The sequence below is a fragment of the Cavia porcellus genome, unplaced genomic scaffold (genome assembly GCF_034190915.1).
Source record: "Cavia porcellus strain 051 isolate PalLab524CR breed Dunkin Hartley unplaced genomic scaffold, mCavPor4.1 scaffold_8, whole genome shotgun sequence".
NCBI lineage: Eukaryota > Metazoa > Chordata > Mammalia > Rodentia > Caviidae > Cavia > Cavia porcellus.
Window position 1 is genome coordinate 44777251 of NW_026947491.1, and position 27679 is coordinate 44804929.

At 43.3% G+C, this 27679-nt stretch overlaps 2 protein-coding genes across 6 annotated transcripts in view; both read left to right on the plus strand.

The window, feature by feature from the left end:
* Nucleotides 1-15868, plus strand: part of Sp1 (Sp1 transcription factor) — a 46448-nt gene extending 30580 nt beyond the window's left edge. For both annotated transcript variants that reach the window (XM_003476026.5, XM_013159315.3), the window contains 2 exons: nucleotides 3748-3947; nucleotides 4243-15868. In XM_003476026.5, the coding sequence (XP_003476074.2) occupies nucleotides 3748-3947; nucleotides 4243-4556 (514 nt within the window). In that variant the 3' untranslated portion in view covers nucleotides 4557-15868. The remainder of the gene's footprint in view (nucleotides 1-3747; nucleotides 3948-4242) is intronic.
* A 933-nt stretch (nucleotides 15869-16801) lies between these two features.
* Amhr2 (anti-Mullerian hormone receptor type 2) lies at nucleotides 16802-25981 on the plus strand. Of its 4 annotated transcripts, XM_003476025.4 has the most exons (11): nucleotides 16821-17009; nucleotides 17296-17478; nucleotides 17720-17902; nucleotides 18196-18270; nucleotides 18455-18567; nucleotides 18671-18901; nucleotides 21508-21622; nucleotides 21765-21937; nucleotides 22131-22278; nucleotides 22702-22838; nucleotides 25481-25981. In XM_003476025.4, exons 1-11 carry the CDS (start codon nucleotides 16961-16963, stop codon nucleotides 25787-25789), a joined length of 1716 nt encoding a protein of 571 aa, XP_003476073.1. In that variant the 5' UTR covers nucleotides 16821-16960; the 3' UTR covers nucleotides 25790-25981. The 4 variants fall into 4 exon arrangements, 3 of the variants coding, with proteins under 3 accessions (XP_013014595.1, XP_063110904.1, XP_003476073.1); XR_010049294.1 differs by lacking the exon at nucleotides 22131-22278 and having other exon boundaries at nucleotides 16802-17009; nucleotides 25481-25669; XM_063254834.1 differs by lacking the exon at nucleotides 17296-17478 and having other exon boundaries at nucleotides 16815-17009.
* The last annotated feature ends 1698 nt before the right edge of the window (nucleotides 25982-27679 follow it).

The following is a 27679-nucleotide window of genomic DNA, read 5'->3' on the forward strand; positions in this document are numbered from 1 at the left end:
AGCCTATGATTTCTCGATTAACCCCATACAGAAAAGAATGTTGTAATAGGGGCTGGGGATTTAGCTCAGTGGCATAAGCACCTGCCTTGCAAGCAGGCAGTCGTGAGTTCGATCCTTGGTACCGATAAAAAAAATGAAAAAAAAAGACCAAAAAAAAAAAAATGTTGTAATATTTCTTCCAGAACTCTCTTAAAGGGTTAAATGAGACCATCTGGAAGCACAAGTGGCTGGCATGCCGGTCATAATTCAAGAGTTAGATTGTAAGTTAAAGCTCTGGTCATAACCCACATTGTTTATGTGTTAGACCAGTTATAACTTGAGGAGCCACTGTAAATAAAAAGAGAATTGGGGATGTAGGTCAGTGGTAGAGCCCTTGTGGTTGTTTCTGTGTACCACAGCATGAATGGAGGAAGAGAGGAAGTGAGGATTGGCTAGGGATGTAGCTTTGTGGTAGAGCATACCTTGGTTTAGCCTCACACGCACACAGTAATAATGCTTACTGTAGTTCTAAACTGTCCTACAGAGCAGAGTTCTGACAGACTTTTCATTAATTGCACCTGTTGTTTATCTCTGGCAAGTTATATTCTTTTCCTTGAAGCCACTGCTTTTGAAACAGAGTAGAGCTGGGCATGGTGGTGTGTGCATGCCTGTAATCCTAGTGCTCAAGAGGTGGAGGCAGGATGATTGCTGCAAGTTTGAGACCAGCATGGGCTACAAAGTATGTTCAAAGCCAACCTGAACTGCATAGCAAAACCCTGTCTCAAAAAGACAAGAAAAAAAGGAGGAAAGAGGAAAAGTTTTTTAAAGAGTAGGAAAGTCACTTAGTCTTTTAAGTGCCTTTGAAAAAATTGGGTGGTGTCTCAATAAAATAAGCACAAAAGTAGAAAAGCAGAAAAAATACCAAAAAAGAAAATAATTTGAGTTTAATAACAGGTTATCCTGTGTCACATAGGAAAAGCAATGAGATGTGAAGTGAGAAGCACTGAGTATAGTACGTGTAGCTCTTAACAAAGCTTCAAGTGGCAAGTGCTCATTTTTGAAGGAAGTTCTCGATTCTACCTAAGTATAACTTCACTTCTGTTACATTTTTTTCTCTGCTCATATGTACTACTTACATGTGTTGTTAAAACCCAAGAAAATTCCTTCTTGGTATTTCTCCAGTGTCCACTGGGGATGACACATAGAAGAAATTGGTTTGTCAACTAAACATTTTGAGAATTGATACCTCAGAGGAGCTTGGGATCTGCTTTGTATAAGAATTCTTTTTTTCCCCCCTTCATTTAATTAAGATCCTTGTCACTCCACCCCAGTTCTTTCTTTTCTTTTCTTTCTTTTTTTTTTTTTTTTTTGAGATAGGATCTTGCTATATTACCCAGGCTGGCCTAAAACTTCAGGGCTCAGTGCCTCATCCTCTTGGTTAGCTGAGACTGCAGATATATGCCATCAAACTGACTGTTCTCTTAATGTTTATCCAGTCCATTCTTGCATCTGTGAGACTGCTGTAGCTACTCATCTTTTAATCTGTAACATAAGACTATTGACTCTTAATCTAATAGAAAAATTTTATTTATTTTTTTTGGCTTTTTAAGACTGGATCTTGCTATATGTTTCAGGCTGGCCCTGAACTTTGTAACCCAGGCTGGTCTTGAACTCTCAACAATCTTCTTGCCTCAGCTTCCAAAGTGCTAGGATTACAGGTGTGTGCCATCATGCCTGGCTGAAAAGTTTTCATATTATAAAATACTCATACTATATTTTATTTTAAGATTCTCTATCAGTCTTTAAAAGGATAGATCCTGTGTTCATTCAGTAAGTCTCTAGCCAACAATTTCACCATGTCATCTTGTGAAGTGGTACATACTTATAATTCCAGCACTTTGGAAAACTGAGGCAGAAGGATCACAAATTCTAGCTGGGTGTGACAGCGCACATCTGTGATCCCAGCACTCAGAAGGCTGAGCCTGGAAGATTCTCAAAAATTTGAGGACAGCCTGCACTACATAGTGAGACTCTGTCTCAAATAAAGTCCCAGCCCAGATATAGCAATTTAGTGAGACCTACCTGAAAAAAAAAAAGATTCGGGATTAGTTTAGTGGAAAGTCTCTAGGCTCAATCCCTATTACTGTAAAAAGAGAGAAGCAGAAAGAAAGGAAAGGAAGAAATATCACCATGTAGGGGGCTGGGGATTTAGCTCAGCATCATAAGCGCCTGCCTTGCAAGCAGGCAGTCGTGAGTTCGATCCCCGGTACCAATAAAAAAAGAAAAAGACCAAAAAAAAAAAAAAAAAGATATATCTCCATGTCTCCATGTCATTGTTTCTTTTTTTTGGTGTCGTCTTTTTCCTTTTTTACCGGTACCAGGTCGAACTCATGACTGTCTACTTGCAAGGCAGGCGCTTATGCCGCTGAGCTAAATCCCCAGCCCCCTATGTCATTGTTTCTTTTTTTTTTTATTTTTACCGGTACCAGGGATTGAACTCATGGCTGCCTGCTTGCAAGGCAGGTACTTATGCCACTGAGCTAAATCCTCAGCCCAATGTCATTATTTCTTTTGGAAAAAAGTTGGATGGAAGTAAAACATCTGAGAAAAATACAAAAACATACTTCGAAACTTTCCAAGTCACTATATGACTCATTAAGGGCAGGAGAACAATAGAGAGGAAACCTAGAGTTTGGGGAATTAACCAAAATAAAGGACTGGAAATGTAGGCCCAGATTGATCCCCAATATGGCCCCCCCCAAAAAATTGGAATTAGAATCAGCTACAAATGTGTCCTTTGTTTCTTTGGTGTTTTTTTTTTTTTTTTTTTTTTTTTTAACCAGGGATCAAACTCAAGACCACACACTTGGAAGACAGGTGCTTATGCCGCTGAGCTAAATCCCCTGTCCTTGGTTTGAATTTTTTGAGACAGGGTCTGGCTATATAGTTTAGGCTGGCCTCAAACTCACAGAGAGATCTTTCTGTTTCAGCCTCTTGAGTGCTTGGATTACAGGCATGTACCACTGTGCCAGGCACAAACTTATTTATTTTAAAGAAGATTTATTTGTTGGGTATGATGGCATGTGCCTGTAATCCCAGCACTTGGGTGGTAAAACAGGAAGATCCCCCACAAATTCAAGGCCAGCCTATACTATAAAGTGAGATCTTGTCTCTAAAAAAACCCCCAATCAACCAATAAGTAAGTTAATTAATTAATGTAAGTTTGGGACCTGGGCATGGTGATATACACCTGTGACTCCAGGTTTCAGGAGGTTGAGGTAGGAGGATCAAAGCCCCAGCCAAGTGTGCTGGCACATGCCAGTAAATCCCCTACTCAAGAAGGAGAGGCAGGAGGATCACCACAATTGAGACCAGTCTGAGGTACATAGTAAGCTCAGGGCCAGCCTGAACAATTTAGTAAGACCCTATCTCAAAAATCAAAAAAGAATAAAGAGTTCAACCCCAGCCTGGACTACATAGTGAGTTTAGGGCAAAAATGAACTACATAGTGAAACTCTGTCTCAAAAAATGGAGGGAGGGAAAGAGGGAGGAAGGAAACAAGGAGTAAGCAAGTTGAGAGTCTGAGATCGTGGTCATAGCTCAGTGGTAGAGCATTTATGTAGTGTGCATGATCCCTGGATACCCTTCCGAGTACTGGAAAAATTAAAGATTAGGTTAGTTTTGAGTGGATTAAGTAATTACTATTGATACGTTGTGGTTCTTTAATTTCTCTTTCCAGATTGAGTAACAGTGTGTTGTAACTTTTAGGGGTTCTGGGGATCCTGGCAAAAAGAAGCAGCATATTTGCCACATCCAAGGCTGTGGCAAAGTGTACGGCAAGACTTCACATCTGCGGGCACATTTGCGTTGGCATACAGGCGAGAGGCCATTCATGTGTACCTGGTCATATTGTGGGAAACGGTTCACACGTTCGGATGAGCTACAGAGACACAAGCGCACACACACCGGTGAGCAAAAGAGCAGGGAAAAGAGAAATAACAAGGAAGGAGCCAGGTTTTAAGGAGGGCTAATGACCCCATTACTTTTCTTAGTCTCTGTCCTGCCTACTTTTCTGCAAAGTTCTGCTGTCCTTACAGCATGTTCCCCAACCTTTATCTGAGTTGTTCTCCCCCCACCAAAAAAAGGAATTAACCAGATTGCTCTTGTTCTTATCACCTTCTGATAATGTAGTTGGAAGGTGGTACATTAGACAGGTTTCCCACTTCCTGGCATGTCAGCTTCTTACCTTCTTTCTCTTTCTAGGTGAGAAGAAGTTTGCTTGTCCTGAGTGTCCTAAGCGCTTCATGAGGAGTGATCACCTGTCAAAACATATCAAGACCCATCAGAATAAAAAAGGAGGCCCAGGTGTAGCCCTGAGTGTGGGCACTTTGCCCCTGGACAGTGGAACAGGTTCAGAAGGCAGTGGCACTGCTACTCCTTCAGCTCTTATTACCACCAACATGGTAGCCATGGAAGCCATCTGTCCAGAGGGTATTGCTCGTCTTGCCAACAGTGGCATCAATGTCATGCAGGTCGCAGATCTGCAGTCCATTAATATCAGCGGCAATGGCTTCTGAAATGAAGCACCAGGGCAAGAGACATTATGGGCTAATACCCATCAACGTTGGGATGCAAGTTAGCATGGGTCCAAGAGACGTGTGGGAAAGAGAGCCATGAGGCATTAAAATCCATGGTGGTGGGAATTGGGGGAGAAATACAAGAGAAGAGATGGGGTCCTAGAACCCAACTATATCATCAGTGCCTCCTTGAAGGTGGGAAATATTAGTGAAAATTCTGTTGGTGCCATCCTTTGATGAGCATTCATTTGATCCCGGTTTCTTCTTATACTTCTTACCCTAGCCTCCCCTTCCTATGTTTCCCCTTCTCAGCTCTCCCATGGTGGATTTTCCCTTTCCTAAAGCCATCATGCCTTGATAAATATATATGATCATTGAAATACTTTTTAACAAAAAACAGATTCTATATTATATATATATATATATATATAAAGATATATTGAGATGCATTCAGAGGGGTTGGCTGGGAGGAGGAAGGAGACCATTCTGTGATCAAAATACTTTGGTCATTTTTTTTTAAAATATATATATATTGCCTTATTTCCCTATGGCTGAGCCTTGTTGTGACACATCAGGCTTTTCTCTAGATGTTGTCTTGGCTTCCCACCAGAGTAAGCATTCATATGCTGTGCTTTTAGTTTATATATACAGTACATACATAATGATTTTCCTTTCTTAATTTTGTCTTTTTATTTGGGATCAGCTTCTTGTACTCCTTTCCTGGCTCAATCCTTTCTGTCTTCCCTTCTTTCACTAATCACTTCATGTTTTGTTTTTGGCAGTGATCCCTGGATAAGGCACTTCTGTCAGTCTTTGTAAGACCTTAGTCCCAGCAGCAGAGTGGAAAACCTTGAAGCCCAGCCTGGTGCTTGAAATAGCTGTGGGGGGAATGTTTAAAATACTAACGACGCAGGCACCTTGGTGCTGGAGAGTCAAAGGCATCGCCCTTCATGAGCTTCTGTAAGCATCAAGTATTAGATGTCTTTCTGTAGAAATGTCCAAGAGTTCCTTTGAAGAAAACAATCTCGGATCTGTTTGTATAAACTATCAAAAAATGGTCAAATAGGTAAGGGCTTAAAGTGAGAAAAAGATATGCTCAGAAGAGGAAGTCACTGGTAGTTGGGTGCAGGAGTAACTGGAGTATTTAGACTTTGTTACCATAGTCTTCCAAGGTAGCTCTAAGCCTTGACAAATGGGCTTCTGAGTTAACACACTTTGAAAGAAAGTATACTTCCTCTTTTGAACATCCCCAGTAGTTTCTTTTCAATTGTTGAAGAGCATCAGTCAGTGGATCTGTTTGAGGTTTCCATTCTGCAGAACTCCAGAGCATTGCTAATGGCAAGACAGTGGTTTTTTGATTTTTTTTTTTTTTCCTCCTGTAACTCTTCCTTGTATGTACTTGGGTGTTTCCTAAGGGAAAAGGAAGCACATGATCATGGGAATGATAGCCCAGAACAAAAAGAAATCTTGTCTTACCACTGTGGTTTATAGGAGAGATTGGGAGAAATCATCTTGCTTTCTCCATGTTCTGATTCCAGAAGAGACTGATTCAAAAATTGTAGCGGCAGGGAACTCTCAGTGCATTTGATACTGAGATTTAAATGAAACCAGAATTGTCCTCAAGGCCCAGCCATTAAAAACATTGTCTCTCTTGATTTACTGGTATCTTGTTAGAGAGCTTTTCACTGTGAGGAAGTGTGGAAATGGCTGTGTGGATGTGTGTAATCTGTTAGGTTGGGGATAGGTTTTCTGTTAGCCAATAGTAAGAGAGACCTGCAATAAAAATTACCCTGATCTGACAGAAAGTGAAGTGTTTGTGCATGACAGTGTGTGTGAATGAATGTATGTTTGTGCCTGTATATATCTGCGTACAGATGAGAAATTATATTTGAAATTGTTAGAAAATAAATTCAGATCAAAATGACTTTAGGCCATTACCTAGAAGTTTCTTAAAACCTAGGTATGTTCCTGAGGTCATTTCTCTGCTTATGGTAAAACACTTGCAATTATGAATGGGGGATATTCTATTGCACTTTCTGAAGAAGAAACTATTTTTGTGTTTGAAAGTAAAATGAACATCCAGATATATAGCAGAGTCCTTGTTCTAAAGGCTTTTATTTTGGCTACAAAGAGATGATGCTGTGGTTCTACTATACCTTTTATATAAAATCCAACCAAATTAAGTTTTGGGTAAGTTTGTATTGATGTCAACCTGAAATATACATAGCTGTTAACAATAGCCATGCCACTTGGTCCTTTCTCTGCAGATGTAATACTGTTTTCAACACTCAGGAATTATTGCAAAGAAACTTTCCCCAGATCAATTTCTATTAATGATGAAATAAAAGTCACCAGTGCCCAGCCACCATCCCACCCTTATTCCACTGTAATAAGAACTCAGAAATCGTTATTTTATGTCTGTAATCATGTATTTTGACATCTTTTGGAGGAACAGGGCAGGATGACTCACTGGAATGGCAGTATTTTCTAGAATGTTTAAAAGAATCTTCTGCAGTATGAAATTATTAGATACAGAGCAACTTAATGATGCTGAGAACTGTAAGCTTTTATATAACCTTATTTGATAGTGTTTGAGTGAAAAGCTGCTGGTTTATTCTCCGCACTCCTTCATTGGCCTGACCGTAAGTGAATTTACTGTATCTACAGTTCTTTTCTATAAAGGAAACTCCAGATTCAGTATCTTCTTTAGCCCCCAAATGGAAGCAGCTTCTTCCATTTCTGTATCAGCAGCAGTGAGTCACTCAGTCTTTCCCATGGGAAGTTAGGAGACTATATTCCTTGAGTCAGGAGGAGCCTATTACTGAAAATCTCCTTTTCCTGAACCTCTTTGGCCATCAGAAAGTGATGTAGCTGATACACATTGATTCTGAAAAATTTTTTTTCACAAGTTTTAAAAAATGTTTTAATGAGCAAAGCTTGCAGGGTGGGTGATGGCCAGGAATAGTAATACTACAACATTCATTTCCTTGTCATTTCAGGATGCCCATTCACATTTATCTGCTTAACATCTGACCCTCTAACTTTTACACAAAGAACAACCAACACCATTTTCCTTCAGGGACTTCCTGGCTGGCATTCTGTGGGTGCTGTACAATTTAATGAATATTTCTCAGCCTGATTTCAGAATAAATAGAACCTTTGATCCCAGAAACATAAAGACTAAAGTATGGGATAAAGATTATGATTGGGGGAGGGTTGGAGACAAAAGCTGTAAATTAATATGGCTGATTTATTTCTACTATACACATATATATATATATTTTTTTGCTTTTGTACATCCTATATAGGAAACTAAGCGTTGTATTTTTTTAACAAATCTGAGAAAGCACTATGAACTGCAGGTGTTTGACTTTCAGAATATATTTTGTATTGTTAATATGTTCACATTGTGTGAATACTGGAAGCTGCAGATCTTTGCTAGGACGCAATACATTTACATACTTTTTAAGGGGTTCTGGGGGTGCTAATCAAGCCCCATTTAGCTTGAGGGGAGCCCTGGTGCTATATGCTATTTTCATTCAGCTGTAAATACCCTGATGCCTTTTTGGACCTTGGGATCAGAAGGGTTTAGAGATAGGTACCAAGGAAATGAGAACAGTCGGGCTACCTCTAATGAGAGGCTCTTTGCATAGCTTTCTCCCCCTAGCCCAAACTGGGTACCCTCTTGAGGTTAGGAAGAGAAACGTGAAATCTCAAATCTTCATCTTCCTTTAGAAGACAGCCAATAACTTACGCATAAGGATGAAAGGTGGCAGCAGTAGCTTTGGGGAAAGGGAGGAGCGGATATGGCACTTCTCCAACTCCGGAAAACTTAGCTTTTGAAAAGTGCTGATAAAAAATGGACAGGTTATTTTATTTGGGAGACTGTTCTCTCTGGTGCCTCTCTTGGCACTACTCCGGGGGTACAGACTTCTAGGAGGATGAACAGACCAGCTTTGAGATTGACCTATTCCTTTTGTCTGCCTTCTGTAAACACCCGCCCCCAGGAAGACATTAAGCAGCCTTAAGCTTAAATTTTTACTCCCTCTTCCACAGTTGGCTTGCTCGCCTTAGACTGAAGACTGGGAAAAGAAAATGGGAGTCCCTGGCTTTGTTCCTCTCCTTGGTCTTCTCCCCTCTTGACTTTTCCAAACCCAAAAGGATTTTCTCCACAACATTTAAGAGAAAGTACTTTTCCCCCATTTGCTCCTACCTTGTTAGCAAATAGCCCTACCTTCCTTGTCTTGGTTTAGGGAGCAGAGGTGCCATGATCTGTCTCCCAACTCTCCTAAGCTCCAACTCAGTGTCAGAAAAAAGTGAGAGAAATAGGGTTAGACTGGGCTGTAGGAAGTAAGAATTTTGTTGATACACCTGACCCTCACCCCTGGTGTGTGCGGGTTTCCTATTTCTTGCCTTCAGTAATCACACTGTGCCTTCTCCATAGGGGAATGGGCTTCGTTTACCCACCTTTCCTTGTAAATAACTGCTCTTGAACAATGTGGGCAAGGGTAGCTTTTCATATTTCTGATCATCCCTTTCTCCGATGACATCCTGTGGTCCTTAAGAGTCTAGGGTACAAAGACTACGGGGAGAATATGATGAGATTGGTTTGAGGGGAGAGACCTATTCTACACACACTGATGGTAGCTGCCCTGGGGCCTGCCTTCTCTTCCCAAGTCTGTCATCCTTCTGGGGCAAGGGGTGGTGCTCCAATTTCTGGTGCCTAAAAATGTTTCCTTAACACTGGCAATAACCAGTCTCCATACCACTGTTGCCTTTCAGCCTCTTAATAATCTCATGCTGTGTTTGTTGGTTCCACTCTAGTTACCACCAGGGCTGTGTGGATAAATAAATGCTCCCATCTTTGCTCTTTTCTCCCCTTAGTCTTGTGTATGTATGATGCTAATCTCTTGTCTCTTCAGTTTTTTCCTGTTCTTTTTGTGTCTGTCTGTCTTGTTTCTCTCACAATCTTTTGTTTCTGGGTGTTTGGGCGCTCTTGGGGGGCCTTTTGTACAAAGACTAGTTTCAATGTAGTCTGTAGCTCCTTTGTAAACCAATTAAAATTTTTTTTAATAAAAAGCCATGTCTCTGGTGTATTGAGAGGGTTGGGAATGGGGAATATATAGTTATAACTTCTCCCTGTGAACCCAGTAGAGGTTCCCATCCATGCACTACACTGTTCTCATATATGTTAATTAGTGCAATTAATCTCCACTTTAACCCCAAGTAGTTATTATGATCAGATCAGTATGTCATGACTATATAGCAATGTGGGAGGCCAGCTGGCCATGGTGAGGTATATTCCCAGCACTCTGGGAGGCTGAGGCAAGAAGATTGGAAGTTCCAGCCCAGCCTGAGCAATTTAGAGACAAAAGTGTCTGTGTCAAAAAGTGTAGGATGGAGATAATAGCTTAGTGTGAAGGTCCTGGGTCCGATTTTCAGTATTGTAAGAAAAGGGCAAAAAATACCTGGGAGCATAGCTTAGTGACAGGCCCTGCGTTTGATCCCAGCTACGATACCCAGGAAAAAAGGAAAAACAACAACAACAAAAAAAGGTCCAGGAGGATCAGGGACAGCCTAAACGTTTTTAAAAATACACTTTTTGTTTTGGAGTATTTTTTTCCTTCTTTTAGGGGAAGGGGTAATTTTTAGGTTTAGAAAAGTTTAAAAGATAGTATTGAGAGTTTCCATGAACCCTTATCCAGTTTTCTCACTTCTTCATGTGTTAACCACAGTACACTGTCAAAGAAGCTGACATTGGTACATGAGCTAATCTCCAGACTATGAGTTTCTCAGATTTTTCCGTTTATGTCCTCTTTCTCTTCCAGGATACATTCCAGGGTACTGCACTGCATATACTTGTCATGTTTTCCCAATTCCTCTGGGACTGTTAGTCTTTCCTTTTTCTGAAACTATTTTTTAAAAATAGAAATTTTCAGTAGTACGTGTTTGCCATACATAATGATTACATTCTTGGGGAGTTGGTATGTGTATATAAAACGTCAATTCTTTTTCCTTTTTTTTTTAATGACTTAGATGACCTGGGAATATTGGCCAAATAACCTGTAGAACAGCCCCTAGACTTAACGGCATGGTGGCTGAAGCCTGTAATCCCAGCACTTGAGAGGCTGAGGCAGGAGGATTGTGAGTTAGAGGCCACTCCTGTATAAAAAACCTGGCTGCATCAGGGATGGGAAGGGAATCTGGGTTTATCTGATGTCTGTGCAATGTCAGATTTAGCTTTTGGTTTGTTTGTTGGTTGGTTTTTGTAAGCAGGATCTCACTGTATAGTTTAAACTGGCTTTGAACTCACTATGTAGTCCAGACTGGCTTTTTTTTTTTTTTTGGTCTTTTCGAAACAGGGTCTTGCTCTGCAGTTCAGGTTGACCTTCATCTCACTTTGTAGCCCAGATTGGCCTTTAATTTGTAGTGATCCTCCTGCTTCAGGCTCTCAAGTGAGTGCTGGGATTACAGGTGTGTGCAGCCATACCTTCACTATTTTTGTTGTTGTTGTTGTTGCTGTTGTTTTAAAGAACACAACAGAGATAAAAGAGTACCCATCTCATGGAACCCTATCTGAAGCTGTATGATATCCACATGATATTACAATGTTAGTGTTGCTAGATTTCTCCACTAGAAAGTTAATATTTTTCTCTTTCCCTACTCTTAGTGAATTAGTAAATCTAGACAAACCTGAATGGGATTGATGGGAATTAAACTTCACATTCTAAAGAGAATAGTATACATCTAGTATTTGGAATTCTGTAAGGAATTTTTATCTCTTCCCATTTATTTAGTCTGTTATTTATATTTGTATGTTAATGGGTATTTATTTCACTCGGGTTATAATCTAATACATTACTTTGTCATTCAATTTGTCACCAAATTTGGATAATGGGCTCTTTTAGGTTGACTCCTGTATTCCTCTGCTATCTACAGTATGTATACATCCTTTATCTCTTGCTTTTTTTTTTTTTTTCCTGAGAAGATTTCACTAATCCAGGCTGGCTTCAAAATTAAACTCCTGCTTCAACCTCTTGAATGCTGTTATTACAAACATATACCACCACACATCGCTTCCTTTTGGTTGGCTGGGTTTTTTTGAGACAAGGTCTCTCTATGCAGTTCAAGGTGACCTTGAACTCACTGTAGCCTATGCCAACCTTGAATTTGTGATCCTCCTGCCTTAGCCTTTGGAATGCTGGGATTACAGGTGTGTGCCACCATGTGTGGCTCTTGCTTTGGTTTTTGAGCACTTTCTTTTTCCGTGCCAGGGATCAAACTCACAACCTTGAGCTTGCTAGATAGGCGTTTATGCTGCTGAGCTAAATCCCTGGCCTTTTTGAGCACTTTCTTGTATTGTTTTGTGGTACTGAGGATCAAACCCAAGGGTACTCTACTACTTGGGCTACATCCTTAGCCTTTATGTCTGGTTATGACTTCTTTTTCTTTCAGGATACATTCTAGGGTACAACACTGCATGTGTTGTATTTGTTATGTTCCCCCAGTTCCTGAGACAATTCGAGTCTCACTCAATGGCTCAGACAGATCTTGAATTTATGATCTTGCCTCAGCCTTCCAAGTAGCTAGTATTTCAGTCAAGTGCCACTATGCCCTGCTATATTCTTGCTTTCTAATATATAAGATGTTTCTGATTCTCTTGTATTTTCCCTGTCCAAGCCCTAGGAGCCTTTAGTTTCTTTTATTGGAGTAATGACATTTAGAAGCCAATATCTAGCACCAACATACTTTATGCTTAATACCAGTCTCTAACATTAAATTTGAATTCAAGCCTCTTCTGAGTTTAAGTTATTCTGACAGCTTTCCTCATTCCCCATCAAGCTATGGTTTCACTTTTTTTCTAACAGAGAAATCTTGGTCATTTGTTTACAGGTACATGACATCATGCCTGGCTTGATAATCTTATATCCATCAGCAAAAAGGCTTTAAAAAATGTTATATTTTGAGACAGGATCTGCTATTTAGTTCAGGCTAGCCTTGAGCTCATTATGTATCCCCCAGACTGACTTCAAACTTGAAGTGATCTTCCTGTCTCAGCCTCCTGAGTATTGAGATTACAGTTGTACACTATCACCTCTAACTCCATCAATATAACATTTTAATATTTGATTTTATTTGAGAATTTACTTCTTATTGAAAATTACTCCTCTACTATGTGTGTGTGTGTGTGTGTGTGTGTGTGTGTGGTTTTCTTTTTGCATGCTAAGTTCCTAATCATTGCATCATCCATTCATTTACATAACATTTATTGAGACTTTACTATGTATGAAGTACTAAGTTAAATTTGTATGGGACACTAAATTAAATTGAATGTAAGAAGCAAAACAAGGTGAAGGCACATCCCTGTAAACCAGTCTCTGGGAGACTTGAGCAGGAGGATCACAAATTCAATACCAGTGTAGACAATTTAGCAAGAGCATGTCTTCAAAAAAAAAAAGATTTAGCTCAGCAAGCTTAAGTGCCTGCCTGGCAAGCATGAAGTTGTGAATTCAGTCCCCCGTACCAAAAATAAAAAAATAAACCAAAACTGAGATTTATTACAGTGGGAAGGCCCTGAGTTCAATTCCCAGTCAAAAAAAAAAAAAAAAAAAACCATATTAGAAGGGAAATAATTCTTTCTGTTCCACATCTCTCTTAACAATATTGCCTACCCCTTGATCAGTCATGCTTGAAGCCTAAGAATCATCTTTTACTCTCTTGCCTATCAACATTCATTTCAATTACCAGTCCATCGATATTACCTGTAAAATGCATTTCAAATTTTTTGTCTATTTTTTTTTTTTTTTTTTCTGTCAAAAAGAGCAAACCCAGGCTGATCTTGAACTCCTGGACTTAAGTCTTCCTGTCTTAGCCTTGAGTAGCTGGGAACATGCCTGGTTTCATCCTTTTCTCCCACTGTCCCATGTACTATGGTTATTGGTCAGGTCTTGTAATTAATCTCCCTAAAACCCAGCTGTCCATCTTTTATACTGCCCCACGGTCCCTGCCTAAAATCCTTTGCTTTTGGGAAAGTTCTAAGCCTCTTGGTTTAGAATTGGAAACCTTTCTAATTTGGTCCCAGTTTATCTTTATGGTGATTTCCTTTCTCATATCCCATTATTATTTCCTCCTCACCCCCTCACTGCCCAACATACATGCTTTGCATTTACCTCTCTATGCCTTAACTCTTACCGTCCCCTTTGCTTAAAACCACCACCTCCTCTTAAAATCATTATGTGAGATGATTTAAATATCTTTTTTTTTTTTTTAGACAAAATCTGGCTGTGCAGTTTAGGTTGGACTTGAACTCATATTGTAACCCAAGCTAGTCTCAAATTTACAGTGATCCTCCTGCCTCAACCACCCAAGTGCTGGGACTACAGGTGTGTGCCACCATGCCTGGTTTAAATATCCATTCTTTCTAAAGTATTCCTGGTATCTTTCTTCCCTTATCTTCTATGTCTTAGACATAATTAGCTTATATGAGTTTTCTTCCTGTATAGTTTTTGTTCATATCCCTAGTAGGACACATAATTTTCTGGTTGCTTATTGATATATGTTTTTATTCTTCTTTCTCTTCCTCCTCCTCCTCCTCGTTCTCCTCCTCCTCCTTCTTTTTGTAGATGAGGTCTTGCTCTGTGGCCTTGAACTCACTATAGTCACTATGTGCCCTAGGCTGAAGCCTCCTGAGTGCTGGGATTATAGGCCTGTGCCACCACACCAGGCTGCCTCTCTAACTTACAAGATCTTGGAAGGCAGAAATAATTTCTATCTTTGAAAGTCCAGCATCTAACAAAATACATTTGTCAGACTGGGATCCAATAGATATTTGCTGAATTAACTGAATAAAGAATTTATTTTAGCTCTGCAGCCAGCAGGATCAAAGGTAAATCATTGGGTCCCTGCTGACTTGAATTAGGGGCCCTCATGAAAGTCACTGTGTATGTAGAATCTAGTCACATTTTTCTTCCTTCTAAGCTGTGGTTCTCTTTCAGGACCTTCCTAATCCTTCAATTCTCAGATTGTTACTCTATGTAGTGCTGGGGAATTGAACCCAGGACCTCATATGTTTTTAGGGGAGCACTTTGCCACAGAGTGGCACAGAGGCCCCAAACCTACCATTCCTACTCTAAACCCTAACTGTGCAGAGCAGTTCCCCTTAACCTGACTGGATTGTTTCCATCATCCAAAGGAGTAGCTATTCAAAGCTTTTGCTGAGGTGACCCTGCCTTTTTGCTTCAGCCTAACCCTGCTCCCACTCTAAAGGAGACAGTCTCTTGAGACATTCCAGACAAAAAAGCTATTTCATCTTCAGCTCCCCCATCACCACCACCCTAGATTTATCTGATCTGAGAGCTGGTGAAGGAAGCACCACATTCCGACCCAGGCATGGCCCTGCAGGAAGGATGGGTAGCTGTCTCTAGCTCCAGTCATTCTTCCAGCTGCTGTTTACAACTATTGGAGCTCTCTTTCTTTCCTCCTTTCATGCAGACTCCCCAGGAGAAAAAATCCAGCATCAGACTCAGTGTAGTCCTCAGACTTTCATCCCAGGCCCAAACCAGATCATTCTGAGAAAGGTTTCCAGGTAGCCGCTAGAGGGACAGAAAGCTAGGAAAACACAGAACTCTAATTTTTATGGGAACCAGCTGCTCACAGAGGTGGAAATAACTATGGTTTCTTACTCTGGGGCAGAATCTGGCGGAGTTGGGTTTCTGTCTCTATTGCAATGCAAACCATAGCCTTTCTTCCATCTGCGTGCTAATGTGCCCTTTACACACCCTATGCCCGCCTTTCACATTTTATAGCCCTGCAATTTAATACTTACTAGGAAAAAAATGCTTAATAGGAGGTATACTATGTGTATCAGTCATCAGAGGAGGCGTTTTTTCCTGCCCTTTGCCACAACCCGAGTTCCTATATCTGCTGACCCCTGGTGGTGAAAATTTGAACTGTGTGCTTCCTTTCTAATAAGTGGTCTGCTGGCAGATAATCCTTTATATTTTGTCAAGGATACAAATTCAAATTTGAATATTGTATTAAATGAAAATATTTTTCATTGCTGGATTTTGTATTTTTTTTCAGGTAGCATTGTGAGAACACATCCAGGGTTTTGGAATTAAATTTATCCAGGTTCAAGTCACACCTCAGCTATTTTCTATCAGAATGACCTTAGGCGATTTACCTAACCTGAGTTTTCTTATCTGTAAGATAAATGCCTCATTGGGAGAAGTAGATAACTGTAAAATGCATAACCCTGGATGTGCCCTAGAACACACTAGGTGCTCAATAAAGAGTTGTTATAACCTCAATAATGGTGTGTCTTCGTTTTGCTCAGTGTGTCTTCGTTTTGTGGTACTGGGAGTTGCTGTACCACTGAGGTTTATGTCCAGCTGTTTTTATTATGATTATGGTAAAATATACATGAAAAAATTTGCCATTGTAACTTTTTTTCCTTTGAGACAGAATCTCACTCTGTAGCCCAGGCTGATCTCAAACCCATGGTGATCCTCTTGCCTCATCCCTCCCAAGTGAGTGCTGGGATTACAAGCATGTGACACCATGCCTAACTCTATAACCATTTTCGATGTGATTTTTGTTAAACTCTGAGAAATTAAGTGTATACTTTCTGATTCTTGAGTTTGGAAAACGAAGTCAACTCTAGAATGGATTGTGAAGTCTCCTGCCCAGGGAGCTACAGATCTGAGGCGTGAGTAGTATGTGTTACAACAGATATTGGACAAGGTGTGGTAGTACGCACCTGTAATCTCAGCACTTGGGAGGCTAAAGCAGGATTTTTTTTTTTTTTTTTTTTTTTTGTCTTTTTCCTTTTTATCGGTACCAGGGATCGAACTCACGACTGCCTGCTTGCAAGGCAGGTGCGTGTGCTGCTGAGCTAAATCCCCAGCCCTTAAGGCAGGATTCTCATGAGTTTGAGGTCAGCCTGGGCTATATACAAGACCCTGTTTCAATGTTTGGTCCTCCCCCTCAAAAAAAAAGTGGGATCTTGGGCAGAGCTGAATGTCTCAAAGCATTTGACCTAACTTTCCTTTCTAGCACCTCCTTCTAAGGTCAACAAAGGGCAGAAATTTGAAGTTAGATATCTCTAGATTCTAAACAAAGCCTGTAGGCCCCCTCCTCCTGCACTGCAGAGAAAAGAGGAGGTGGCTAAAGAGAGGAGGATATGAGATTGGTTTTCTGCTCCTCCCTGTCTTTCCCTGTTTTCCTCACACCCACCCTCTCCCCCACAGCAGCCATCTCTCCCACAGAAACTGGGATAGGACAGAGAGGGTGGAGTTGGGGACTGGGCTTGGAAGCCCCATTGTATCGTGTATCTGAAGAAGCTTTGGCCAGGGGCAGCTGTCCTGGTTTATCCGGTCCTCCTCCTCCAGCCATCCTTCATCAGGATGCTGGGGACACTGGGGCTTTGGACTTGGCTTCCTGTATCTGTGCAAGGTAAGCATCCATAAGGAGGGGCAGGATGTTTCTCCACCCAGTGAAGCAGCAGCCACCCTTTGGAACTGTGGTGAGGCTGGATGCATGAGGGTGAAGGGTAGAGAGCCATGTGTCTTCGGGGGTGGGCGGTCAAGTTACTCTGCGGTCTGGGCATCTGGGCGTCCTCCTCTGGCTTTACTACTGACCCTGGGATATGAAAACCATGTTTCGTCTATCCTTTAGACTACTATTTTTGTCCCTGCATTCACTCCCTTCTTGAATCCTCCCTTTTCATCTTGGGCCTCAGCACCCCCAAACAGGCGGACCTGTGTGTTCTTTGAGGCCCCTGGAGTGCAGGGAAGCACAAAGACACTGGGGGAGCTGCTAGATGCAGGAGCAGGGCCCCCCAGGGTTATCCGCTGCCTCTACAGCCGCTGCTGCTTTGGGATCTGGAACCTGACCCAAGGCCGGGCCCAGGTGGAGATGCAAGGTGAATGGCAAAGTACACAGCAGGTGATAGCCAGGGTGGGAGACAAACATGTCCTGGGGTATACGGGTGGCAGCCAAGGGGCAAGGGGAAAAGCAGAACATATGAGAAAAGGGAACAGGGAGAAAGCCCTGTGAGATGGAAGGGATGCCTCTGATAGAGAAGGGATTTGTCCTCCCTGTTCCCAGGCCCTATTGTGCTTGCACCCTCTTTCTCTCCTCCTCTCCTAATCCTGTTCCGTCAGGATGCCGAGACAGTGATGAGCCAGGCTGTGAGTCCCTCCACTGTGACCCAAGACCCCGAGCCCACTCTGGCCCTGGCTTTACTCTCTTCACCTGCTCCTGTGGTGCTGACCTCTGCAATGCCAATTACAGTCACCTGCCTCCTCCAGGGAGCCTGGGGGCTCCTGGCTCCCAGGCTGCCCCAGGTAGCTGCCTGTGGGGGGAGGATGTGGGGGTGTGGGGGTGCTGGAGCCCAGGGGATGGAGCCAGAATGAGAGAGAGAATCAAGGCCGGTTCTCACCCTGCCCCCGTCCTGTTCCACCCGTCCTGTGCTTTCCTCCTCCTGACCTTGGGAAGTTGGTTGCCTGGTGACTAGGAGATAAGGCAGCTGTGACCAGAATGGGGGTGGTTGCAAAGCAAGCTCTCTGAGAAGGGGAGAGAGGCCAAAGGCTGTTTGTGACAGTGTGCTTCCCACCTGTGTTCTTGCTTTGATGTCCAGGTGAGTCCATCTGGATGGCGCTGGTGATCCTGGGGCTGTTCCTCCTCCTGCTGCTGCTGGGCAGTATTGTCTTGGGTACTAATTTGTCCCACCTTTCCCTTGTTACACCAAGATCCTGCCCCAAAATACTGACACCTCTCCAGGACCCTCCCCCCCCCCAGCCTGCCTCTCATTACCTGGCTCAAAGCCCCCTGCCCATGGTTCCCTTCCCCATCCCTATGCCTATGGACTCTGACCCGAAGGTCCTTTTCTGACCCAGCCCTACTCCAACGAAAGGCCCACAGTGTGCAAGGTGGCCCAGAGCCAGAATTTGACTCAGAGAGAGACTGGAGTGAAGAGCTGCCGGAGCTTCCCCAGCTGTGTTTCACACAGGTGCCCCAGGGCAGGAGGAAGGGACCCTCTAGGCCCTGCTAAGGTTGTGCTGGGAAGCCTAGTCCACCTCCTAGGCCTGTACCTAGCACAATGTCCCCTCCAGGTAATCCAGGAAGGAGGTCATGCAGTAGTATGGGCCGGGCAGCTGCAGGGTGAGCTGGTAGCTATCAAGGCCTTCCCTCCAAGGGCTGTGGCCCAATTCCGGTCTGAGAAGGCAATGTACGAGCTTCCAGGCCTACAGCACGACCACATTGTCCGATTTATCACTGCTGGCCAGGGAGGCCCTGGCCCTCTACCTCCTGGGCCCCTGCTGGTACTGGAACTATACCCTAAGGTGAGGAGTAAAGAATGTATATTATGTGTATGCCTGTTAGAGCAAATAAGGGTGGGGCTCTACCCACACTTACTCTTTTTTGCTGTTTGTTTGTGGCAGGATCTATGTAGTCCAGCTGGCCTTTAACTCACAGTAATTGTCCTGTCTTAGTCTCCTGAGTACAGAGATTCCACACTTATTTTTTTGCTTTAGGATTTCTCTTCTCTAGACACTTAAACCAGTTTTTATTGTTTTCTAATTTTTTCATTATAGAAGCAATACATGTTTGTTGTTGTTTTGAGTTTAGGTGGCATTGTGTTCTCCAGGCTGGTCCCTAAACTGTTGGGCTCAAGTGAGCCCCTTCCTCAACTTTTCAAGTATTTGAGATTATACATGCACTACCACTTGCTCAGTTCATGTTGTTATTATTATTATTATTTTGAGACAGGGTCTCACTATGTAGCTCAGCTAGCCTTGAACTCACAATATAGCAAAGGCTGGCTTTAAATTCATAGAGATCTTCCTATCTCAGCCTCCTAAGTGCTGACATTACAGGTGTTCACCACACTGGATCGTTTGTTTTTTTTTTTTTTTTTTTTTTTTTTTTTTGAGCCTTTATTATTAGGTTGGTTGTTTTTTGTTTTTGTTTTTGTTTTTTCTTTTTGAGACAAGGTCTCACTATGCAGTTCAATTTGGCCTTGGGCTCACCTTGCAGCCTAGGTTGGTCTCAAACTTGCAACAATCCTCTTGTCTCAGCCTCCCAAGTGCTGGGATTATAGGAGTATGCCACCATGCCTGCCAAGTTTTTATTTTTTTTTTTGGTCTTTTTCCTTTTTATTGATACCATGGATCAAACTCACGACTGCCTGCTTGCAAGGCAGGCGCTTTATGCCGCTGAGCTAAATCCCCAACCCCACAAGTTTGGGTTTTTGAGACAGAGTCTCAGTATGTAACCCAGGCTAGCCTCAAATTTATGGTGATCCTCCTGCCTCACTCTCCCATGTACTGGGATTGCAAGCATCCCACGCATGTCCTACTTCCATTATCTGCATTTTATAGATTATAAATATTAATATGAAGCCAGGTGTGATGGTACATGACAGTTATCCCAGTATGCAAGAGGCAGAGGCAAAAGGATCATGAGTTCAAGGCCAGCCTGGGATATGTAGAAAGTTCAAGGCCAGGCTAGAATATTGTATATAGTGATAACTTGTTTCAAAAAGCAACCAAACAAACCACCTCTAGTGAAAAAAAAAAAAAATCAGTCTGGAGGTCAGTCATGGTAGGTAGCACATACCTGTAATCCTAGCACTCAGGAGGCTGAGAGAGCAGCATAGCCTTGAGTTCAAAGCTACCCTGGGCTATGTAGTGAAACTAAAGCCAAACTGAACTGCATAGCAAGATCCTGTCTCAAAAAACAAAACAAAAATCAGCCTTGGCAACTTACTCTTAGCAAGACCCTGTCTCAGAATTTTCAAATGTTATTTTAAAAAGGTAAAGGCTGGGTGTAGCAGATCAATACTATAATCCCAGGAGGGTAGTGCAGGTGAATCTCAAATTTGAGTCCAGCCGGTTGTACAGTTTAGTAATTTAGTGAGATTATGTCTCAAAGCAAAATAAAATATAGAAGTGCTGAGAATGTAGATCAGTGAGAAGGGGCTAAATTCAATCACTAGTACTGCCCAAAGAAGAAAGGGAAAAAAACCCTATACCTCTAGGTATAGCATTCCAACCATTCATATGTTCACTTTACAGACATTTACAAACTATATGGCAGGTACTGCACTAGATGCTGAGAAAATCACACACAGTCTCTGCCTTTACAAGTTTTCTAGACCAGCAAGAGACACAGAAATGAATCAAGTTAAAGCTGGAGGTGATGGTCCATGTTGGTAGTCCTAGCACTCAGGAGGCTGAGGCAGGAGGACTGCCAGGACTTTGAGGCCAGCCTGGACTACATATTGAGTTAGTGAGTTCAAAGCCAACCGAAATACATGACAAGATCCCGTCGAAGAAGAAGAAGATGAAGAAGAAGAAGAAGAAGAAGAAGAAGAAGAAAAGGAAGAGGAAGAAGAAGAAGAAGAAGAAGAAAAAGTAGTAGTAGTAGTAGTAGCAGCAGTGGAGGAGAAGGAAGAGGAGGAGGAAGAAGAAGGAGGAAGGAGGAGGAGGAAAGGCCAGGGATTTAGCTCAGCGGCACAAGTGCAAGGTCATGAATTCAATCCCTGGCACCAAAAAACAAAACAAAACAAAACAAAAAAGCTGATGTTATAACACAGTGGCATAAGTGCCTTCCTGGCAAGTGTAAGATCATGAGTTGGATTTCTGGTACCAAAAAAAAATTTTTTTTAATTTAAAAAAAGAAGAGACCTAAAAGGCTGCAAGCAGAGAATGTAGGTCACAGCTTCTGCCTGGGACAATGGACCTAGGGTCACTATTTTCCCACCCACCTGACTGTTGTGCCTCCTTACTCTTCCCCTGTCAGTTGTCTTGACCTGGATCAATCAGGATGTCTGTCTGTGGGGATGGGTAAGGGAACGGGGAGAATCTATCTAGTGAACTTTGCTCTCTGGGCTCAAAATCAGTGGCCTCTAGTTTTGTGTGTCCCTTTTCTCTCTGCTTTCCCCCAGGGCTCTCTGTGCCACTACTTGACCCAGCACACCAATGACTGGGAAAGTTCCTTGAGGATGGCACTGTCCCTGGCCAAGGGCCTGGCATTTCTGCATGAGGAGCGCTGGCAGCATGGTGGGTAAGCTGGCTGCAGGAAGCCAAGGGGTTCAGGAGCCAAATGGCTGTGTGTCTACTTCTCCCTTAGCTTGGAAGGGAAGGATGAGGTCCAAAAATGAGCAGAAGACCCGAGTGCCTGCAGCCTTGGATCTCCCCACAGGCCAGTATAAACCAGGCATTGCCCACCGTGATCTGAGCAGCCAAAATGTGCTCATTCGGGAAGACCGGTCATGTGTCATTGGAGATCTGGGCCTTGCCTTAGCGCTCCCTGGCCTTTCCCAGCCTCCCACTTGGGCTCCTACTCCACCCCGAGGCCCAGCTGCCATCATGGAGGTAAGTACTCTGGATGTGGTTGGGCAGGGATGATGGTGGAGCTTCTGGGGCAATCTGCACTAGTGCAGCGGCGCCTGTAACTGCAGGGACATTGCTGAGCCCATGCTGTAGTGGGGAGGGCATTGTGTGGACCCAGGATGCAGTGACGGTCACCACAGAGGTGATTCATGGTCCTCTACACCTTTCTCTCTAGGCTGGCACCTATAGGTACATGGCACCAGAGCTCTTGGACAAGACTCTGGACTTACAGGACTGGGGCACAGCCCTCCAGCGAGCAGACGTTTACTCTCTAGCTCTGCTCCTATGGGAGATCCTGAGCCGCTGCCCAGATCTAAGCCCTGGTAAAGTCCCTGCCCCTAGTCCCCTGTCTAGGGGGGACCACCCACTCTAGGCTCACTTTACCTCCTGACTTGCTTCCAGGAGGCTGTCACCTTCTCTAGCTGCTGCTTCTACTTCTTTTTCTTCTTCCTCTTCTTCCTCCTCCTCCTCCTCTTCCTCTTCCTCTTCCTCCTCTTCCTCCTCCTCTTCTTCTTCTTCTTCTTTTTTTTTTTTTTTTTTTTTGTCTTTTTCATTTTTGTTGGTACAGGGGATCGAACTCACGACCGCCTGCTTGCAAGGCAGGTGCTTATGCTGCTAAGCTAAACCCCCAGCCCCTCTTCTTCTTCTTTTATTTTTAAATTTTTTTCTTTTTTTTGTCTCTAGCTTCTTGATGTGGGGGGCAACCCCTGGGGCAAGCTGACACCTAGTCCTCTGCCTCTCCACAGACCACAGATCACCACCCTTCCAACTGGCCTATGAGGCAGAGCTGGGCAGTGCCCCCACCACCTGTGAGCTCTGGGCCTTGGCAGTAGAGCAGAGGAGGCGCCCCTACATCCCATCCACCTGGGGCTGCTCTATCAGGGTAAGAGCCAGCGTGTGTGTGTGTGTGTGTGTGTGTGTGTGTGTGTGTGTGTGTGTGTGAGAGAGAGAGAGAGAAAGAGGGAGAGATTTAATGGGCTTCAGAGACCTCTCTGCCTGGGTCAATTTACCTACTCCTGCCTCCTCCCTTCTTTTACCACTCCTGGAAGTAGGGAAACTACACTGGCCTTCTTTTCACTCTTTTCTCCCTAAGTCACACAATGCCCATTCCATGCAGCAGACACACCCACTTTCCTGCTCAGCCTTGACCAGACTGTCCTCTCCCACCATTACTTGCCCAGTTTCTTAGTCCTCTCCTCCAGGAAACCCTCCCTGATTGTTCCTTCTCTGAGGTCTGTCCTCACGATGGTGCCTCTCCTGATACAGCCAAGCCCAGAAACTCAACCAGGGACTTCTTGTTCAGTACTACATTTTGCTGTGATATAAGTAAAGCCAGTTCTAGGCTGGATGCAGTGGAACATGTCTGTAACCCTAGCTTCTCTGGAGACTGAGGCAAGAAGATAAATTTGAGCCCAGCCCAGGCTCCTTTTCTACTCAGCAAGCACCTGTCCCAAAATAAAAAAAGTAAAAATGAACTCAGTGTGAAAGCTTGGGTTCAACCCCAGCACCACAAAAAGTAAAATAAAAATAAAAAAAGGATTTGAGATAGAGCTCTGCACTCCCTGTATTCAATCACCACTATTGCAATTAATTAAAAATTTTATGGGGGCTGGGGATTTAGCTCAGCGGCATAAGCACCTGCCTTGCAAGCAGGCAGTCGTGAGTTTGATTCCTGGTACTGATAAAAAGAGAAAAAGGAAAAAAAAATTTTTTTAGTGAAACATGATGGTACATGCCTGAAATCCCAGCACTTGGGACGCTGAGGCAGGAAGATTGCCACAAGTCAGCCTAAGCTACACAGTGAGTTCAAGGCCAGCCTGGACTACATAATAAGACTCTGTCACACATAAAAAAAAAAAAATCAGAGCTGGGGATTTAGCTCAGTGGCATAAGTGCCTGCCTTACAAGCACGGGGTCGTGAGTTTGATCTCTGGTACCGGTAAAAAAACAAAACAAAACAAAACAAAACAAAAACACCAAAAAAACAAACCAAAACAAAATTAACTAATTAAAAGAATTTTTTTAAGGTGCTGGCAATGTAGCTTGGTGGTAGAATGCTTACCTAGCATGATGCAGCCTCTTGGTTCAATCTGAAGTACCATTAAAACTAGTTCTATGTATGAAGGGTTAGATCAGAAGCCTCACAAAGTTCAGTGGCACAAATAATTTCTCTTTTTTTCTTTTTGTTTTTTGAGACAAGGTCTTGTTGTGTAGTCCAGGTAGTCCTTGAACTCACTATGCAGTCCAGGAGAATGACCTCAAACTTTTGGCAGTCCTCCTGCCTCAGCCTCCCAAGTGCTGGTACAGGTGTGTACCATCATGCCCCACTAATGTACACCAAAAATTAAAAGAAATTTATTTCAGCTCACAGTTTGTGGAGGTTTAAGTCTCTAGTCAGCTAGCTCCAAGAGAGCATGGCATGGCAGAGGGGCACTGCACAGGACAAATAATGCATGGCAAAGCAGGTAAGAAACAGCAAAGCCTTCTTTTTCTGTTCCTTTACATTCCATACAGGTTTCAAGCTTATTGATTGGTGTCACCTACACCCAGCTCCTAGAAGACTGCTGGGATGTGGGGCTTAATCCTAGTATGACGTGCTCTAGATTCAGCCAGTTCTGAAAACCTCCGCCGATGAGTTCATGAGGCTTTGGGGGGACATCTAGACACAAGCTGTAACAGAGGGTAACTTTTCAGTAGCATGTTAAATAGCCTGAATTAGCTCCTCAAAGGAGAAGGCAGATCCCAATGCAAGGGACTCAGGAAGCCCCCTTCCTAGTGAATGAGCCTCAGGGCTGGATTTCAGGGTGGGGAGGGGAAGGAGACTCAAGGAAGAGTCAGAAGTAGAGTGCTGGGAACAGGAGTAACAAGGCTGTGATAGCTCAGTGATAGAGCATGTGCTTAGCATGTGTAAGGCTATGGGCTCAAGCCCAGTACTGGGAAAAAGAAGCAAAACCCACCCCAAACCACCAAAACCCAGGAGTAGTGAACACTGAAGATGCCCTTAAAGCTGGAGTCCACTCCAGATCCTGGGTTTAGGTGAGTGCAGTAGTATACACCTATAATCCCAGCTATTCGGGAGGCTGAGGCAAGAGGCTTGGCAGTTTTAGGTCAGTTTGGGAAACGCTGTCTCAAAATAAAATATTTATAAAAGGGCTGGGATGACCAGGCATGGTGGTACATACCTATATCCCAGCACTCAAAAGACTGAGGCAGGAGGATTTTCATGAGCTTGAGGCCAACCTGGGCTACATAGTGAGTTCAAGGCCCACCTGAAATACATAGTGAAACCCTGTCTCAAAAAAAAAGGGGCCGGGTTTTAGCTCAGCGGTGTAAGTGCCTGCTTGACAAACATGAAGTCTTGAGTTTGATCCCCAGTTCAAAAAAACAAAACAACTGAACAAACAAATGAAAAAAGGAGCTGGGGAGTTGCTTAGTAGTACAGTGACCCTGGGTTCAACTCCCAGTATTGGAAAAGAAAAAAAAGAGATTCCAGGGTCAACCCTGCCTCCTGGTCATTCCTAACAGGACCCCGGTGGGCTGAGAGAGCTCCTAGAAGACTGCTGGGATGCAGACCCAGAAGCCCGGCTGACAGCTGAGTGTGTGCAGCAGCGTCTGGCAACCCTGACCTATCCTGGGGAGGCTGACTGCCTCCCAGAAGGCTGTGAACACAGCTGTGCTCCTCTCTGCCCAGAAGACTGTCCCTCTCCTCCTGCCCCTGTCATCCTCCCCTTTATGCCTCAGCTAAGTGCCTGCCACTCCAATGTGTACTCTAGGGTTCAGCAAGGCCCTGGCTCCAGGAATCCTCAGCCTGCCAATGCTAACCCTCATGTGTAAACGCACAGTTTATGTGGAATCTGTGTACCTGCGAGTGCAAAAGTGGTTAGCATGTACTGTGTGGTTTGCCTCCTCATGGCTTTCCCACTCACTAAACCCTTGGATTCTTCTGTGGTATCAAGTCCACAGTGGTTCTGACCAGTAATATAGTGGTTGCATGCATAGGAAAGAGAATAAAGTCAGCTTTCCTGACTCTTCTTTTCAGCTTTCCACCCTTCCTGTGACCATAGGCCTTCCTCACTCTTCCCTCCTCCCAGCATTTAAATGGTGGGATCTCCCCCGGAGCACTGGAGAAAAAAGCATAAACACAATGAGGGAACTGCCCTGAAGGTGCTCAGGGACCTGCAGCTCCCACTTTCAGCTCCTGTGCAGTGTAAGGTGAGCCCAGCGCTGGAGGTTGGAGCTGGCTTGTGCCTGCATAGCACTTTCTCAAGAAACTCCCAGGTCAGTAGGGAGTCCATGGCCTTCTGAGAATGGGATTGGAGATAAAGGAGGGGAGAGCAGTATGCAATGCAGGAAGAGACCCCAAGTAAACTGGGTAGCAAAAGTGCAAAGTGGAAAGAGATTCCAGGCCAGCCTGAGCAATTTAGGAGCCTCTGTTTCAAAATAAGAGCTGAGGATAGAGTTCAGTGATAGACCAGCACCAGTATTAGCATGTGTAAAGGCCCTGGGATGGAATCTTCAGCACAACAAAATCAAAACCAACTAACCAAACAAAAATCTATGATCACAAGAGAGACACACAAATTCCAATATGGAGCATTTTGCAAAATGCCCAACTAACTATTCAAAATTGTTTGTTTAGTTTTTCAAAACAAAAAGTCTGAGAAGTTATCACAACCAAGAGGAGGTGTGACAACTCAACACAGTATAGTAATGGAAAGGATTGGCCTGGCTGCAGATATCTTGCCATGACTGCTCTGGAATAATCCTTACTTTTTCTTGCATAGTTTCCTAGTGAGCTATAAATGGACAAAACCATTCCTGTGGTATGTGGAACTTTATAACTGGACCTAGACCCCAGGCATGTGCCTGCTTCTTTAATATTATTTTAAATTAAACCCAGTACAGCTGGGTGTAGTCGTGCATCTGGAATTCCAACACTTGACAGCCTGGGCTATACAGTGAGCTCAAGGCCAGCCTGAACTACAAATAGACTCTGCCCCGGAAAACAGACAAGAAAGATAAACCTGGTACATTAGAGTTAGTATGAAGTTACTTTTGTCATAGATCCAAATATCCTCCCTTCCTTCCCATCTAAACTGCAGGGACCCAGCTGATCTTTTGACCACTCAGGACTACACTTTCTTCAGGAAGTCCCTCAACAAACTGCACTCTCTGTAGCCTTAGATTTTCTTCTGTCTTACAGCACGTGGACTAGGGCTGGATTGTTCTGGAATATCATTGTGGAAAGGGGACTAAAGAAAGCTGACTAAAGAATGGAGTTTCATTAATAATCACGTACCAGCATTGGTTCATTGGAGCCAGGGATGACATTAGTGTTGAAATCTGTGCTTAGCATGTTCCAGGCAGTTGGTTCAATCCCCAACACTACACAGTTGGTTCATTAGGTGTAACAAACATATCTTTCTTAGTGCTGTGAGAAGTTTATTAATAAAGAGAAATAAGTGTGGGGTTTATGGAAACTATACTACTTCTGTAATTTTTCTAAGACTGTAAAAAATAAGCTTTATTTAAAACCACCACCACCACCTAGGTGCAGTGGCACATGACTGTAATCCTAGAACTCTGAGAGACTGAGACAGGAGGACCGTAAATTCAAGCCCAACCTGGGCAACTTAGCGACTCAGTGAAAACTTATCTCAACTTTTAAAAAATTTAAAAAAGAACTGGGGACATAGCTCTGTGTAAAGGCCCTGGGATTAATCC